The 19,045-nt window shown below is 30.0% G+C and overlaps 1 protein-coding gene across 1 annotated transcript; it reads left to right on the plus strand.

Annotated features, from left to right (window-relative positions):
* The first annotated feature begins 13,149 nt into the window (after positions 1 to 13,149).
* On the plus strand, positions 13,150 to 17,662 carry LOC106677855 (WD repeat-containing protein 36). The gene is made up of 3 exons (XM_014416016.2): positions 13,150 to 14,761; positions 15,606 to 15,880; positions 16,697 to 17,662. The coding sequence occupies exons 1-3, from the start codon at positions 13,204 to 13,206 to the stop codon at positions 17,546 to 17,548; spliced, it is 2,685 nt and encodes an 894-aa protein (XP_014271502.1). The 5' UTR covers positions 13,150 to 13,203; the 3' UTR covers positions 17,549 to 17,662.
* The last annotated feature ends 1,383 nt before the right edge of the window (positions 17,663 to 19,045 follow it).

Below are 19,045 nucleotides of genomic sequence, written 5' to 3' on the forward strand. Positions count from 1 at the left end.
ATATTCTTTTCATGAGAAAATATTGTCATATTGTCTTAATTTAACAATTTCAAAAATTTATTTATTTTGAGTAGGAGGCCTTAAAAATAATTCCACCCCTAACTTCAAATGGTCTAGGTATACTGCTGAGACCTCACTAATTTTTTGTAACTGATTACAACTATTTATCATTTTGACACTTAATGTTTTTAAAAAGTGTTTCATATCACACAATATTTAAGTTCATTTTCATTCAATTTTTAATTCCTTCTCTAATTTTTTTCTAGTCAAAAATTTGTTATAGGTACTTAGTTGTATATCTGAATATTTTAGCTACCTTAATACATATTTGTTAGCAGCATACTCTCTGTTTTTTATGGAATATTTTAGAGTTTTTATTGCATTTTATAAGCATATTCTGCAGGTTTTTACTGAATGAAAATCCAGGCAATGGTTATAGATCCATTTACGGAAGTCTGCAGACAATGTTTCGCTAACTGAAGCTATAAGTGGAAAAACTTTCCTTTTGAATTACAATGAATATTATTTATTTATTTAAATAGGATTCATGGTAGACTTTATAATAATATTCCAAGGAATAAAAAATTATCGAATGACTTTCCCTCCTCATCAAAGACTATTAGCACCTATATGAGTGAGATGCTTCAATAAATTATTCAACAGAGATTGTAATTTTTATCCATAGAATATTTGTTTATTTATCTCTATATATTCAACTTATAAATTCATTATTTAATACAATTAATATTTTAATTTATAAACATTTTTATATTTTAAAAAATTGTTCATAAAATTGAACCTTCACTATCAGTGGTGGTGAAAAGCAAAAGATCCAACGAAAATTCAAAACCACTTACATGTAAAATACAATATAATCATTGAATTAATATAATTTTTAAAGTAAATTTTCAAATTATTTGAAAAATAAAAGAAAAGTGAGAAATATTCCTATGATGATATATTAATATGTATCAGAAAACAGTATAAATAGGGAAAATTGCCCAAGTCTCCCTAAAACACAACAAAAAAGATTGGTAAAAGTGCTAAAACAATACTAAACTTCAGAAGAAACATCACCTCCTTTAATATTATTTTACATGAATTTTACGGTCTTAAACAAAAAAAATACTAATAACATTCAGATTAAAGAACATTCACATTAATAATATTAAGTAACACTCACATACCTGTTTTTTGTGTGCGTTGAGCATAAGTGAAAAGGGAGAAGGCAACACATGAAATAGGTAGGGCGAGTTAGGGATATTTTAGGATGTCTGGTTAAATAAATGTATTAAATTTTAAAAAATTAATAAAATAATTTTTAAATGTTTTTGACACTAGGAAACATTAAAAATGAAGTTTCCAAGTATTAAATTGCCCTCACATAAAAATTTCACACAGAACTTTAGTGGTTTAATTTGAATCATGCTATTTACCGAGGTCATTCAACACCACTAACCTAGGCTGAGTTGTAACAGAAATATTGTAAGGATCAATAGAATAGAGGGTATACCAATTAGAAATAAAGGTTAAATATATTAAAAAATCTGAAGTTTTCTGAATAAATATTCTATAAGATAGTACACAATATGACTGAACATAACCACCTACACTCACAATATTCAAAAGCAAAGCTATCATATTATATGTAGGTATAAATCCCACACATACCAAATGATTTACAGGAATAATTAATCTATAGAGTATTTCATTGCTATTATGTACAGAGACTGAATATTTGTATAGTTGCTAAGTTAGTTTTCCTGTTTTCATTTTTTCTAAGCAGCTATAAGAAGAAAATCTATTCAATGAAATTAAAAATATCTTTAAGACACTCATTTAAGAATAAACATACACATATTTCAATATTTTGATAAAAATCTATCAATTTTTTTTATTACGCAAAATTATTATTATCTAGATGACAATCAAGAGTACATGTAAAAAAAAAATAAATAAAGCACACAGTAAATTATTGATTTTAGGAGAGCTATAAAAACAAGAAGTGGTATGGCAACAGAATTATAATGAAAAAAATACACAGTGGAAATAGCAACCAAAGGATCAGTACAAGGGTAAAAATATCAATCTATTCAATGGCTTCGATATGACATTGATGAATAAGATAAACAGGAGACTATTGTTTGTATATACAAAACCTAACAAAAATTTAGTTATGAAAATCATATTAAATTTTTTCTTTCCATTCTTTATTATACATTCTATCTTGCTGTTAGAAAGTTTTTTCATAATACATTAATACTTAAGAGAAAATTGAATTTCTGGACTGAACAAAATAGCCATGGAGGAAAAAGTTGTTATTAACATCAATTAAATGTTATCAATAATAACTAGTATGATTTATGGAAAAAGTATATATATATATATATATATATATATATATATATACTTTTATCATATATACATACATACCATTTGGGAGGGGGAGAAATTTGATCATATTAACTTAAATAATTAATAATTACAATTGTTCCATAGAAGACAAATACTGCTTTTTGTTTAATAAGTTTTGGTTTAGGGAATTGTGTTTTATAGTATATTATTATTAAATAGAAAATAATTGAATGTTTAGGTTTAGTCCTGCAGCCAGTATGGAAATATTTGGTTTATTAATGCTAGGTTAAATCTTTGGAAAGGGCCAAATACCCCATATTAACTATCCAATCACTATGTAATAAAGGCACAACAAATGTTTGAAATTGGTTATTTGCAAACATTGGTAATTGTATGCTAAAACGGTGGACAAAAAAGTTTTGGTCGAAAACAGGACAGTCAAGACACTCTGGAATCAAGTGGAAATAGCAGAGAGGGGTTCCCAGGGAAAAGGAGAATTCTACAATGTTGAGAATGAGACTATACAATGTTTTTGGATCACTTTATTATTTCTAAAAATGATGTAATTTGAAACTAATTAAAAACCAAAAACTTAAAATTAGGAATGTAGATTAAAACAACCATCATATTTTCATATAGGTTATACCTGAGAACTAAATAACAAATTTAACTTTTTCAAACTTACATTTCAATTAAGTCAACTTGCTGTTTAAGCATAAACTTAGAATTAAAAACTATAAATTTCTTTTGCTACAGAGTTCTGAAATTTCTTTGTTCCAAAAATCTTTTTGTGAATTATTTGTCTTTTTCAAATTTCCTAGCTTTTGACAACCATTCCATAAAACTGTTCAAAACTATGGCAAGATTTTATACGAGCCTTCAACATTGAACTCACTGTTACTGTTGGAACATGAAATTTTTCTGAAGATCGAATGTTATTCATACAAGAAAATACTGCTTAAAAATTAAGTGGGGGCACTAATTTTGAGCAGGAGTTTAAACAAATAATATTAATTGAAACGTCACAACTGCTCATCAATAAATTTATGAAGTTGTTAAAATACATTTATAATAAGAATACAGTAGAAACAAGAAATGAGAATATTTTTATTAAAGAAAAACTGAAGATTTTTAGAAACCAATCAGACTTTGAATAGTCTAAAATAATGGGAGTGTGATGTGAGCTAAAAATGAGATCTATGGCCATCCTAGATCAAACAGAAGTGAACAGTAGAGCATTTAACGAATCCCATTTCAAACAGGGTTAGAGGTAATAATTACTTGCTGTAAACAATCCTTAAATGTTTCTAAGTCCTAAAGAAATATTTTATTAAATTGGGTTTTTGCTTCAAAATTAAGGTGGAGCACTAATTTTGAGTAGGAGTTTATTACAATAAAACACATCAAAGATATTGCGAAAAATGACTACAATAGTAAGGGCCTACTTTGTAAGGAAGTACTGATCCTTTCACAACCAATTGTGTAAGAAGGTGATTTGGTCAAGGTAACTCTCATCCATTGGATTTTCACTAATTAAGGATATTCACTTTAAAGAGGCTGAGTTTGTTCCAGAAGAATGGATCTTCGAACTCCAGAGTCAACTCATAGCTGCTATAGCAGAATCAACAATAAAATATTATGGCCAGACTCAAACTTAGACTAAGGACGTGGAAACACACATGTGTACGAACACACTTTAAAAAATATTCAGATTTGAAAGATAGAACTAGAAACTCTGTTCTATTTATTACTTTAATTTATGAGACAAGCTCCTATGCCAATAAGTGTTAAAATACACCAGTCTAAAGTGTAAAGGAACCCTATACTAAGTAGAATACAGCAGCAGTTTTTTTAACCCATTACTGACCAAGGGAAGATTTTATATTTCTCAGTTATACATTTTTTAGGTAACCAAAACCACAAAAAAATAATATAAACAATAATTAATTAATCAATTATCTTAAACACTTTATATACTAATTTAAAATGTAACTCATTAATTAAAACAAAAAATAAGAAAATTATATGAAAATAATATACTAAAAAAATAAACATTATTGATGGATACATGCATCTATAGGATAAAATGGGTTAAGGGATAAATACAGCAAGATATTCCTATAAAACTTGAGAATGGTGCTCTCAACACTAGAAAGTGGTTTTTAAGAAGTTTAGCTGAAACGAAAAAAGATGTACTTACAAAATATATTTGTTATTGGTTAATGAATATTTAAAATTTCAATTTAATTCAATGCTCTGGCTGATTTCGATCGACAAATACAAACAGGTATGAAAAACAACAAAGGCTAATAATTTGAAAATAAAGCTAGCAATAATTAATAAAAAAGATCAATACTGGCAATGGATTGTGATTTGGCAAGTTATTGCTGTTCTTTATATGTAACCTATGGATTTAGCTAATAGTTCTAGTCAAATACAGAAATTAGTACACAACCAAGTTCTTCAGTCTATACAAAGTATGGAGCATTAGATGTCATATTATTTAATTAATTTAAATTTTCATTAAGAGCATAAAGTCAAATGTAAATATAAAATCTACATATATCACAGTGAAAAGAAAAAAAATGAACCATGAAAATCAGAACTGAGTAGAACAAAAGAACTAAATATTAAATTTTAAAAAATAATACAAAGATAAAGCTTATAAAGGTATTTCCAAGCGGACATTCTCACAAGAATAAAAGAGAGTTTACTAACATAAATACACATTCCACATTCCATAATACAACAAAAGTAGTGTGAAGCTAGGTTTGTGACATTGAAAGCCCAAGAGATAACTTATAGTGAGTATAAAACCACAATTTTTTGCACTTTTTAGTTTGTCAGAAAAATTCTCAAGATACCAACTCTTATCAAACATTTGTTCATCAATATCCAAAATAGCATAAAATTTCCTTCAAAATGCACTGGTCAAACTTTGATTTACATGTGGTATTCAGGTACTACAGTACTCATATGGTCAAGGAAATAATTTAAATTGCTGTAACATATTTTTGACTCATTTTATTCCTATTTATGGTGGTTTATGTAACGCACTGTATGTGTAAACGATGAATGATGATTAATTATGTATGTTTAGATGTATCATAAGTTCAGCTTCAGAGAATCTGAAGCAGAGGACCCAAGTAATCATTAATATCAGTGATAAAGTTACAGAATGATCTATATTCCAATTCAACTCTTAAAGAAATACAAAACAAATAAAAGTAGTTTTAAGGGGCACCATTAGCTAAAAATAAAATTAAAAAGGATATACTGTCATGAAAATAAGTTTAAATTAAACAGATACTATAAATTAAGATAGGTGATAAGTCAAAAATACACCAAATTTGTTAAAATATTGTATAACTAGTTTCCTTGTGAGAGATCTTCCATGGCTCGTTTATATAATATTTGGCTACATAAAATATATAAAAGTTAGAAATCAGAAATCTATTCTTGTTTTTAGTGTACTCAGATCTACATCACATTTGGTAAATATAATTTTAATAACACTATATTTAGTCTGCATTTTTGTCAACAGTCAAGTAAGTTGCATTAAGCAAACCAACTTTATATTTTCTTGTAACCTATAATTTTCCCTGTGCCCATTTTTAAGTAATCATTTAAAGCTGTCTATGAAGTCTTGCTCTATTAATCTAATACTGACTATGTTTTTGATTAAATTGTGTATAATCATGCTTTCTTTAATGATACAAGAGTACAAAGGTATGTAGTTGAACTAAAACTAAACTGTCCTAATCTGAAAAAATTTAATTCTAAAATTGCTGAGATAATATCAATCCGATGTAACTAACTCAATACTAGGTTGGGCGTTAATGACCTCAGGGTTTTAGGCCCTAAAGCTGCAGCCAACAACAACTAGGTAGCTTATATGGATTTAAATTTGAAATGCTGTGTTCATAACACAAAGATACAACCATAATAAATCATTGTGGAATCCACTATATCCCATAAAATTAATTATAGCTTTTCCTTATTTAAATTATTTTGTTGAAAAGCATTGTAATAAGTAAAGTAGATACTCTTCATTATTTAAAATAAAAAATTCACAGGAAAATACATGAAATTTTAACCTACAATAAATATCAATGTTCTCTGATATATGTGAGTATTTGCATTTTAAATATCATTTAAAAATCACATTAATTTATATAGTTAAATACTGAACTATTGTAGTAAAGGTTAATATTAAATATATTTTCAATTAAAATATTAAATTATATTTATGCATCATTAAACAAACATATTTATTTAAATTTATGGGTGGAATAGATCCCTATATAACCCCATAGTGGGAATGTTGAGATTCATTTCACATGGGCATTGTGAAATAAATTTTGACCAACCCAGGTGGGATTTGAACCCAACACCTTCCTAATTAAGCACTATTCATATTGTTTCTATACTGTATGTCTACATTTTTCTCTGTATTATGGAGGATTCAGGGACAAATTAAAAATCTATGAAATTTTCATAAGTAAGAAAGTTTCTGGAAACTAAATACATATTTTAATACAAAGAAATATTAACATGAAAACGTAAAATATATTTCATAAAGTAATAATGACTCAAACTATTTTTGGAAAAATACCTTCTTATTAGGTATTACCTTCCTAGAAGGTATTAGGATGGCTTAATTGATAGTGAATGGAAAAAGAGAAAGGAGGAGGAGTGGGAGGAAAAATATTTCTAGATGTGTTGCCCACAGCTTGTGTCCAGGCCATTCACTGTAAAGATAAATTTCTTTATGATGTATGACCTATTAAAACGATTAAACACTCCGAATACTACGACACTTAAAACACTCAAGAATTGCCCACTACTGACACACAGACAAGGTGATTGACCACAAAAATCTAAATATTCTGATAAAATATTCTGAACTAAGTAATTTCATTAGCGTTTCTTCGAAAAAAAGTTAACCAGTCCGACTGAGAAAAGAATTTTACTGCCAACTGTCCAGCTAACAGCTTCATAAAAATAAAAAGTCCATAAATACTTTTATTTATTTTAAATCATTAGGTAAAAATAATAATCTTCAAATAATTATTTAAAAATAAATAATTATAACCAATTAACCCAAGATTAGAGTTTTAAAAAATTATCTTTTCTTATATGCTCCTTCTTAATTCAACAATAAATGAAATAGTCTATGTTTCGCGGTCACTTTACCAAGAGATATTACTACTAATATTATTACTAAAATTTGCAGAGTGAGGGTCAAATCTCCAACTAAGTGCAAATATTTAGATATTTTAATTCCCCAAACTACATTATGAAATATTTCCAATTATTTTGGAGATGAACTTTTCACTTCTGTTTTCGACTGTATAGTATCTTTAAAAAAATGGAGTTTTCAAGATAGCAATTTTAAAGTTCAAAAGTAGAAAAAAAAATTGTTATATTAACATTAAGCAACCGACTGAACTTTTTACAAAGCATTAAAAAAGCATAAAAAATTAATAAAATCGCTCTCTTGAAAAATCACGTTTTTTTTTAGATAAGACGTTGCTGAAAAAAGAGAGCGAGTTTAAATCAATAATTTTCTTTGTGTCAATAAAATTGCAATTTCTTAACTTCCAAGTTGTTGTTATTGTTTTTAAATATTAGTAACTCGTTGAGTTAAATATTTTACTTCAATGTTCGCAATTCGAAGTAGTTTTTGAATTATTGGAAGAAGGAGTGATAACTTCTACCTCCCTTGACGACGTCCCATGACATTTGAAAAGCCAACGAAAAAAACCTGTCCATTTTTGCAATTTTACAGGAAATCATTTTTGAGGTTTCAATTTCACGTTTCCTCCGTTTGTGGGAAATATTGAAATTAAAATATCACAAGGACTAAACTTGGCAACACTAGCTAACACGGGCTAATATCAAACAGAATCTCATTTTTTTTTGTATAGACTTAAACGTTTTTATTGTTGTCTCTTCAATCATAGGAAAGCACACTTAAGTTCTATGAATCCATTTAACTATCCAAGAATAATATTTGTAAAATCCATGAAAGAAAAGATCTGAATTAAAGATGTGGAGTTGAGAAGTGTTTGAACTAGGAAGCTCCACATGATTCCTACAACTAATGTTGAAATACTCTGGAGTAGAAAAACGTAAAAATTACAACCAGAAGAAGTTATTACTATAAAATACTCTCAACGGGTAACTTCGTTTTTTAATTGGTCCTCAACATTAAATAATTAAATGAATGAGTTCGGGTTATACGCGAGAAATAGTTGAACATACCTATCTCGTCTCTATCTCTGCTTTAAATGGATGTTAGGAATATTTTTGTAGAAAATGTAGTATGTTGTTAAGATCAACAACACAATCATTAGCTTCAATTTAAGGAGTTGTTAATATTCTTTTTCCTTGGTCACGTCCATTGATAGTAATAATCCTAGAAACTAGTCGGGAGACTAGAAGGTAGATAGGCCAAGAAAACCTGTCTCATAATCAAAGATTTGAACGGAAAAGAAAGAAAACCCTTTAAGTCTAGATGAAGGCTAGAAGAAAATAGAAATATAAACAATTGATTTTATTAAGAAGATATTAGTCATCTCATTCAATAACTTATTTGAAAAAATCTTCCTAGTAATTTTCATTTTCACAAAAAATATTTTGTTCCTCAAGAATACGCTTGCATTTTTATATTCCAATACGAACCCTGAATCGTGTCCAAAACTTCAAATTCGTCATTAGTGAATCCACATAATATTTGGTCATTTTTTTATAAAAACATATAATTGAACAATTGAGCGGTCTGAAAAAAAGTGCAGTTCCATTTTTGGACGTTTTGTTGTTTGACTAGATTTCCAGGAAAAGTTGAAGCACTCTTCCTCATTATACAAATAGTAAGTAGCATTGGCCTATATTTTTCTAATACCTTCAGGACTGTTATACAAATGTATTAGAAATAAAATAAAGACCATACGAAAACCATAATTCAATTAAAATCTTATCTTTTGAAACGATAGGTATTAGAAGTGTACTTTGGGATTGGAGAACCATTCTTTGAGAAAATTATCCATTAAGGGGCCCTACATGTTGGCCAAGCCATGGCGAACTCAGACATGCGCGAGCATGTGGATGGGTGGCGATTGTACGAGTTGGCATAATCTCGTTGCCGGTCCGTCGAGAGTCGGTTTTTTGGACAGAGATCAAAGGGGTTCGTGAGAGCGCTCGTGTAGCATCTCTACCATTGTTCTTTGTCTATTTGCAACTGAGAGCTGTTAGGAGGTTAAATCTGTTTGTTGTTACTATTTATAATAATTTTTATATTTAATTTCCTTTTATTTTATTTTTTTGTAATAAAAATAATATAATCCCAGTGCAATGGCTGAAACCACTTGTACGTCCGCCATGCTCGCCTCTCTGAATAACATAACACTGACATGTGGATGGTCCGCTCTTTGTTTACCGAGCATTTGTACAGGCCTCCGATTCGTGGCGAGTGGCCAACATGTGGATCCTTTAGAACTCATTTAATATCTGCAGGTGAGAGGCCTCCGCGTGTCTTTGCCTAGATTTTCTTTTTCCTACCCTCCTATTAATTTCTTCACAAAATAATTACAATGTATACGTAATTATGTTATAATAAATATACATATCATTATGTGGGATCGGGGTGGCTCAGTGGTAAGGCACTGTGCTACAAACTCTAAGGACCAGGTTCGAATCCGGCAGTTGCAGATCATTATTAATTCTGTTACTGTAGCTGTGAGTTAACCATGTGGGTTCGGGAGCCCTCCAGGGTCCACCCAATCTCAAAAAGTGGGTACACTTAGTTGGAAAAAATCTGGCGGTTGCGTGTGATTCTGGCCAAATCACCTCCTTCCGCAACAGTTGGTATGGTAACAGCACTTGCTTGCAAAGTATTAAACCAACGCTTCATGGATTGTAGCTGTACAGATTTATTTTTATTATATAAAATTTTGTACAAAAATATCATTTTATTGCCCGTAGGCATCATATCCTTTCCATTTCGGAGCAACTGAAATACCTAGCTACAACAATCGGACACTTCATCAGCAATAGAAACTATGTATGTCATTTACATGACAAATTCTCAGCACTTAATTAGTTCCCTTTATAATATTGTATTTTATTTTCCATTTGAAAAATTATAATACCAAAATTATTAATAATAAGTGTAATTATCAACAATAACGCCTGCTATCAACAGTTTACAATTAATTTTCAAGCGAGTGATATGGATAATAAAGAAATTTTAAAATAAAACTAACATAACAATTGGTAGTTATTGAAAACTTTTCAGAAAATTAATTTACATATGTATTTAACATTTAATGAATTGATGATAAGCATATAATTATGGTTATTTGGTGGTTTTTAATGTAAAATATAATTAAAAATTTTCAAAAGACACTTTAATAGTATCATGACAATGTATAATTTAAAAATACATCATTCTTAATTGCAATAGATAGGGCTGAGTGCTTTTTAATTATCTCAGTTGGAGAGATAATTCTTAGACCAATACAAGCCCACTCAAATGGAACTCAATAAGAGGTTAAGAACACTTAACTAATTAACTTCAATAAGAGCAAAAATGGCTTAACTATATTTAAGGACAGTTTGTAATATAGAAGAATTTAAAAGGAAAAAGCAAACCAAGAACAAGCTCATTGTTCTAATTACCTTTGTAATGTTGAAAATGTTACATATATCGTAATAGCTGTCTGGTTTATTTTATTTAAGAAATCAGACGAACAAAATAAAAAAAAACAAACCTTTTTACCAAATTAAACTTAAAAAATTATTTTCTGTTACAATAGTAATCAGTGCAACCTATTAAGAGAAACAGATATCCCCAAATGAGAAACAGTGTAACATCTAAAAAACATATTTTAAGATATGCATGTAATTCTAGCAATAAGGATAAGATATATTTAGTTCAATACTGTAATAAATATCTCGAAATATTTATTTACTTTCATGATTTTATGACATGTTTTACAATATTTCTGTGTGTTCCTGCACAGATCAGTAGTTCCCAAACTTTATTGTCCTACCGCTCCCTTTTTTGTCCTACTGCCCCCTTTTGGTCCTAACGCCTCATTTCCAGGAAGAATATTACTTAGCGCTCCTTGGAAATCAATTTTAGAAAAATTTTAATAGCAATTAATAGGAAATAAATATGTTTTAATGTTTCTACCTTTTTCGTAAACTATAGCAAAGAAAGGTGTAGATTAGAAACATTGAACTTGGAAATTAGAAACCTCTTTATTGGACTCAGAATAGAATGTAGTACAAAAAAAGTTAGAACATTCGAAATCATCTTAATGAGAAGGATGAACCGGGTGTGCTGTAACCAACTTAGTAATCCTGGGCTCTACTTACGTCAGCAGTAATATTGTTGACCGTGACAACTTCTAGTTATTCATCGCCCCCCAAATGCACCTCTGACCACCACCGCCCTCCTGAATCGCTGTAGCGCACACCAGGAGGCGATAGCTATGCTAATACTACATTCAGATCTCATAATAACCATTTTTGAGATGTTATTGCTTTCAACATATCAGTATTATGTCTTGGATGTCAAAATCCAAAAATCATATTACAATATTACAGACACAATTAAAATAGGATAGTCCAGAACATTCAAGTAATCATAACATACGGCCTTCTTACCTCACTTCACGTAAAAGAACCATTCGTAAGTCGTAACTATAGATTATATTGTTTGTTATTTTGGGTCTGTAATTTGGAACATTCCTACCACTTTCGGGATACTTGCGTTCTGACATCTGTATATCTAGGAATCAAGCCTTGAATATATCGCTACTTAGCTTCAATAGTAGCACATCTGATAAAAAAAAAAGTTTTGATTTTAATTTTACGTATTTCTATGATAATACCATTTGTTGGGGTTACTTTTTCTACAGGGATTGTCCTATAGACTGCCCCAAAGCTAGTACACCTGTCTCTGGAACAATATATGGAATACATCAAACACAAAATTTAAAAAAAAATATTTGTATTAGACGTGCAAATATTAAAGCAAAGCAGCTATATGAATTATGCAGTCAATATACGTTTATTTTAAATGTTTTTATATTTAATAACTAATGTAAATATAATGTTATAACTATTATAAATATAATATAATCTGTGTTTCCTGTAAAGAAGTCTTTGAACACCAAGACTGGAGAAGTTTTCCCTATGCTCAGCAAGCGATACCCCAGATTCTATCAAAGGTGAGCACCTTATCGAGATGGACTTGCGACGAAATATGACCTAGCGTTCATTCTGGCAGAAGTAGGACAACTAATTATCGATATTAACTCCGTCCGGTCTCGAGTTTGGACGCATGTGTTTTGGGCTTCGAAATACCCCTCAACCCTTTCAGAAGTTTCTCAATGCAGTCCTACGAGGCCTAGACTTTGTTTATGCCTACGTGAACGACATTTTCATCAGTTCCACAAACGAAGAGGACCACAAAAGACATTTGTGAGGAGACAAAAGACATATATACATACATACATATACCATGGATATTTTCTATACCTACCTGCCTTGGTGGTTGCAAATATTAATATAAAATATACTCAAAATTCAATATGTGTAATGAAATTTTTGACTGTTAGATAAAGACAGCATTGTAAGCATTTAAGGGTTCAGTACATTTATTGACGAGAATAGGGAATAAATGTATACCTATATCCGGGCTATTCACTAGTTTTTTCAGTATGATATTGACTACTTGTAAACCATTCTCGTACTACCTCTATGGTCCAAGTTTACCTTGTGGAAGGTTATATGTTATACACGTGACTTTGTTATGTTTGAGTGAGTAAATTGCTTATGATGCCTATTTCCAGTAAAATTTTTCTAAAAAACCGTGCTTTGGGATATGTTAGTAACCATGTTCCCTGTGTTATTCGTTTCTCAAGAAAACGAGAAGAATTTCTAATAAATACCTGTGTGGGTAAAGCATTTCACACTTATGGATCAAACCATTTAAAACTGTTGGCTGTTAGTGATTCTACTTCAGAGGAGATAAACTGTTTAGCTACGGACAGAGATGGTTTTTTTACGGCTTCAGGTAGTAGAATTTATTCATGGAGAAGGAATTCAGAAATTAAGTGTTCATTTGAAGGGCATGCCAATCATGTAACTTTGTTGTTACCATTTGGAAGACATCTTATTTCTGTAGATGAAGATAATGTCTTGAAGGTTTGGGAAAGGAAAACACAAGAATGCATACTTACTTTAGATTTTGGAATTGAAACATTCAAAATAACTTCTATTGCACATCCTAGTACTTACATTAATAAAATTTTACTTGGTAGTGAACAAGGAATGTTGCAGTTGTGGAATATTAAAACTTCAGCTCTTGTTCATACTTTTAATGGGTGGGGTGCGACTGTAACAGTTCTGGAGCAATCTCCTGCAGTAGATGTTTTTGCTATTGGCCTAAGCAATGGAAGAATAATCTTGCATAACTTAAAGTTTGATGAAACCGTTGTTGATTTCAAACAGGATTGGGGTCCTGTTACATGTATATCATTTAGGACAGATGGTGCTCCTATAATGGCAACTGGGAGCACTGTTGGTAATATTGTCCTATGGAATTTAGAAGAAAGAAAAGTTGCAAGTCAATTGCTTGATGTCCATGGAAGTGTTGTAAGCTCAGTGATTTGTTTTCCGAATCAACCACTTATGGTATCTTCATCGTCTGACAATTCTCTTAAAATTTGGATATTTGATCAACCAGATTTTGGAGGGAGGCTTCTTCGTTTGCGAGAAGGCCATGCTTCACCCCCTACACACATTAGATTTTATGGTAAGACTTCAAATCATGTGTTAAGTGCTGGTCGTGATTCTTCATTGAGGGTGTTTAACACTATCACAGAAACATTAAATTATAGTTTAGGAAGAGCTTCGTATGATAGAAAAGTCATGCAAAAAAAGAAATGGACATCAGAATATTTACTTATGCCACCAATCATTGAATTTTCTAGTTCGTTAGTGAGAGAAAAAGAATGGGACAACATTGCTGCTATACATCTTGGAATCCCTGAAGTAACTTCTTGGTCATATGACAAAAGAAGAATGGGCTCTCATAAATTACTACCAGAACGTTTGCAACATAGAACGAGGGTTACCATTACAGATATTGCTACAAGTGTATATGTCACCAATTGCGGCAACTTTGTGGTAATAGGATACAGTTCAGGTCATGTTGATAGATTTAATATACAGTCTGGAATTCATAGATGTACATATGGAAATAAATCAGCTCACAAAGGTAGTGTTCGTGGTGTCGCAGTTGATGCTTTAAATCAGATTGTCTTATCTGGGTGTAACAGTGGTTATTTCAAGTTCTGGCCATTCCCTCCTTCCAGAGGCAGTATTATTCGTAAGTATTATCTGTTTATTGTCATTTATTTATTCATTATTATGTAGATGTTATTGTTCAGTTTATTTCTATATATGATCGCAATTTTATTCTTAAAAGAGTTTGCACAAAGTTGATCTATTGTGATCCCAAACACTCATAATACATATAACACTGGTGGCCACTCAGTAAACCCACTTTTGGCCTTATTATAATATTACATACCTTTTATTTGATAAAGTGTTTTCCATGTTAGGATAATAATATTGATTTATTATATTGGGGGAAAAGTGTATAGTCAATCTAATATCCACTTCACTATTATAACTTCTTAGACTTATTTCTTATTGCTAGATATATTTTGCTATTAGTGTTATAGAAAATAAAATCGATTCAATGGAAATTTGTCGACCTCGGTTGATAATTGCCCACTTAACGAGTTCTATATTCCTTGAGTATGCAGGCACAACTGCTGACTTTGCCTCGCTTTTTCACTCATGATCAAAAGAACCCACAAGGGTTAAGTGAAGATAAAATTTTTCACTTTGATCTTGATTGGAGTTATTGATTAACTTTTGTGAAACATTGTATCTTAATATCAAGTTCTATAATTTAGGAATTTAGTAAAACTGTTCAAATGAGAGGGGATTAAACATCCTGTATTTACAGAAAGTTCAATCATTGTGCAGTTTAGATTTTCTTCTTGTTATTGTGGATTTTTTAAAGAAAAATATTGACAAACATTATTTCATTGTTTAACACAGTTGCTTCCTCTTATAAAATCTTTGTTAATCTTAGCAATTATATTTATATAGAGAGTTGTGTATGTTTAGATAGATCTATTTAACTTAATTTGTTTTTTTAGGTGCAAAACCATTGCATGTCCTCAATCTTGGAGATGGTGTTTCATTTTTCCGGACTCATGAAGAAAGTTCCCTTATTGGAATCATTCTTGAAAATTTCATGATATGTCTGGTTGATATAGAAGCTCGAAGAGTAGTTAGAAAGTTATCTGGGCACACTGGTCAAATAACTGATGCTTGTTTCAGTCCAGATGCAAGGTGGATTGTAACAGCATCTATGGATTCAACTATTCGAACTTGGGATGTTCCTACTGCTTCTCTAATTGATATATTTAAAGTAATAACATTTTCTTTTATTCAATTAAATTTTAATTTGTTTTATGTTTTTTATATCTTTAAAAATAATTATAGCTACGGTTTGTATAATTTTATATTAAGGTTCATGTATTAAATTATTTTAAATTTTATTGCTTAAAGGTTAAAATAAAAAATTAAGATGGAGACTGTCCTGGCTTAAAATGCTTGTCTATTGAAATTTCAAGCATTTTCTTTGCCCCTTCATATGTTCTCTATCAACTTGTTCTATTTGACAACCCCTTCAAATGCTCCCTTGTTCAACTGGTCTTCACCTTTTCTAATGTTATTGTGACTTTGACATTAATGTGCTTTATAAATTTCTGATTTCGACCTTCCAGTGATGAATCCTTCCATCCTAATGTAGTATTTCCTTCCAATATTTACCTCATTCCTTATTCTCTTATCCATGACAAGCATTCTACCTTTCATATCTGTAAATTTCATAGGAAAATTGTTTTTTATCATGCATCTGAGGGTTATATCACGAAGAATAATTTTTATTCACCTGTAAATGTCTTATTCCTTAATAGTTTTCTCTTATGCCATGATTGTTCTTTTTACAACATCCGTTATTTTAATAAAAATTAAATTTCCTTCTGAATTAGTTTTATAATTTATTTACCATATAATTAAATTTGAAGAAATATTATAATAATTCTCATATATAGAATTATTATAATATTTCTTCATATAATAAAATTATATGAAGAAATATTATAATAATTGTTTTAATTTTGATTTTGTTATTTCTTTTGTTTTAATAAATTTTGTTATTTTAATAAATATAATTTTTTAGGTTGATACTCCATGTACTTCTCTTTCCATGTCAATAACTGGACACTATTTAGCAACAACTCATGTCGATAATCTTGGAATTTATCTCTGGACTAATAAGACTTTGTTCTCACTAGTTCCGTTAAAACCTATAAAAGAAAGTGATAATATTCCTCTAATAGATTTGCCTTCTACAGGAGTAGAAACTGCAATTCCTATTGAGGAATCAGAAGAAGAAAATGAAGATGAGGCATCAGATTCAAAGCAGCAAATTGAGGATTTAATTACATTGTCTGATTTAGCCGCATCTCGTTGGAAAAATCTATTGGACATAGATACAATTAAAACTAGAAATAAACCTAAAGAAGCGCCAAAAGCTCCTCCTAAAGCACCTTTCTTTTTGCCAACTCTTCCTGGAAAAGATATTGTATTTGACTATAGTTCATTAAAACCAGATGATGGTTTGAAAACAGTTCGTTTAGATAAAATAAGTAATTATACTATTTTTGGACAGATGTTAATGGATACAAAAGATACAAATAATTATTCCCCGGTTATTGACAAAATGAAAACTATGAGCCCATCTGGTCTGGACTTTGAAATAAATTCTTTAGGTCTGGAAGCTGAAGGTTCTATAGTCCTCCTTAGGCAATTTATGGCAATGATTGAATACATGTTTTCAACAAATCAAGATTTTGAATTAGCTCAATCTTATTTTGCAATTTTTCTGAGATCTCATAGGAGTACATTAACAGAGGATAAAAATCTTCATCAATACTTAAAACAAATTGAAAGTGCACAACTGAATGGTTGGAACAAACTAGAAAATGATTTAATGTTCTGTTTAAGTGTAATTAATGTTTTAAAAATGTAAAGTTTATTATTATTTGTCTGATAATATTTACAGTTTTGATTGTATATATTGGCTGATTTTTTAACTCTTAATTATTTTAGTTATTATTATTATTAAATGTTAATATTACACTAGCAAGTTATTTACTTTTGTTAACTTGTAAAATAGCAATTATTATTTTGTAAATAATTGTTTGAGTCCATTTGTATGTATATATATTTACTTATTTATATGTTTCAAATGTACATACTACAAAATATTTTATATTGTAAATATTTATATTTTGAAGAAAATAAATTTTCTTTTTGTGATTTTACAAAGAATTGTTGTAACTTTCTTATTGTTCCTGACAACACTTCTGACCTTTTTGTTGAAGATTCATTTATTGCAGAAGAGGTTAATTTTCATGAAAACTATATCTTTGCCAAACTTTTTTTTTGTCAGTTAGTGTTTAGCTTCTGAAAAACTGTATAATAATGAAAGATACCTATCTTCTGTTTGTTATAAAAAAAATACTCTATAAGTTGAATTAATCAAAGGGTAAAATAAATTAATAGGTACTAGTTGACATGATAAATTCAAAATTTCATTTGAGCAGGGTATCACATTGATTAAGATTGCTGTTCTAAACTTGAAATTTTATCCTCCTGAATAGAATTCAATTATGTATGAGTTATTAAACTATTTCAAACAATCCTTTACTTTTGCAAGCTTATTCACACTTCAGATTATGGTACTGAGTTGGATAGTGAGTGACTTTTTTTTTTTTTAGTATACTCCATATCCTGCCATTTCAGGAATATGAGGTGGTTTTCTTGAGTGGGAAGGTCAAGTTTTCATTTGGGGGGCCACCACAAGAGTCGCCCGCCCAGGCCAGAATTAATGGACTTAAAATTGCTGAACCTTAACTCCCTAAACTACCTTGGACTCCAGTAGTGAGTGTGACAAACCAATTTTATTCTTTTAGATCACTGTTGGCATGCAGGGGGTTCGAAATAGGCACTTGGCTGTGGCCGTTAAGTTTTTTTATCCTAAATGTTGTTAAAAAAAAAATTCAAGTATTCTTTCTGGAGTCAAAGGGTCATTTAGACTCGTTTTAGGCATGTTTGATATAATTAACAAACTTAATATGTTAATTATATAAAACAAGCCTATATGACCCAGAAAGAATACTAAAATTTTTATTATTATTTTTTTAATTATCAAACTGTTAAATGGAGAACTGTAGTAAGGCACACCACGATCTCCAGGACCCAGGTTCGAATCCAGGTAGCATATAATTATTTTATGTTACACTGTAGCAGTGAGTCAACCCGTTGGGTTATGGAGACCTCCTGAGGTCCACCCAGCCTCATTAATTGGGGAAAAATCTGGTGGTTGAGGGTGATCTTGAAAAATCACCTCCTTGTATAACCGTTGTTCTAAAAATAGTGCTTCCTTACAAAGTACTGAACACATGGATCGTAGGGGTCCATATTATTACTATTTCATAAGAATAATTATTGTGAAGCTGGCAGA

The sequence above is a fragment of the Halyomorpha halys genome, unplaced genomic scaffold (genome assembly GCF_000696795.3).
Source record: "Halyomorpha halys isolate HHAL.00 unplaced genomic scaffold, Hhal_1.1 Scaffold110.1, whole genome shotgun sequence".
Classification (NCBI taxonomy): domain Eukaryota; kingdom Metazoa; phylum Arthropoda; class Insecta; order Hemiptera; family Pentatomidae; genus Halyomorpha; species Halyomorpha halys.

Bases quoted from the DNA above. Each gene is read 5' to 3' on its own strand.
- LOC106677855 (XM_014416016.2), top strand. From the start codon at position 13,204: ATGATGCCTATTTCCAGTAAAATTTTTCTAAAAAACCGTGCTTTGGGA. The intron at 14,762-15,605 runs GTAAGTATTATC...TTGTTTTTTTAG, and splicing joins TTCCAGAGGCAGTATTATTC to GTGCAAAACCATTGCATGTC. The intron at 15,881-16,696 runs GTAATAACATTT...ATAATTTTTTAG, and splicing joins CTCTAATTGATATATTTAAA to GTTGATACTCCATGTACTTC.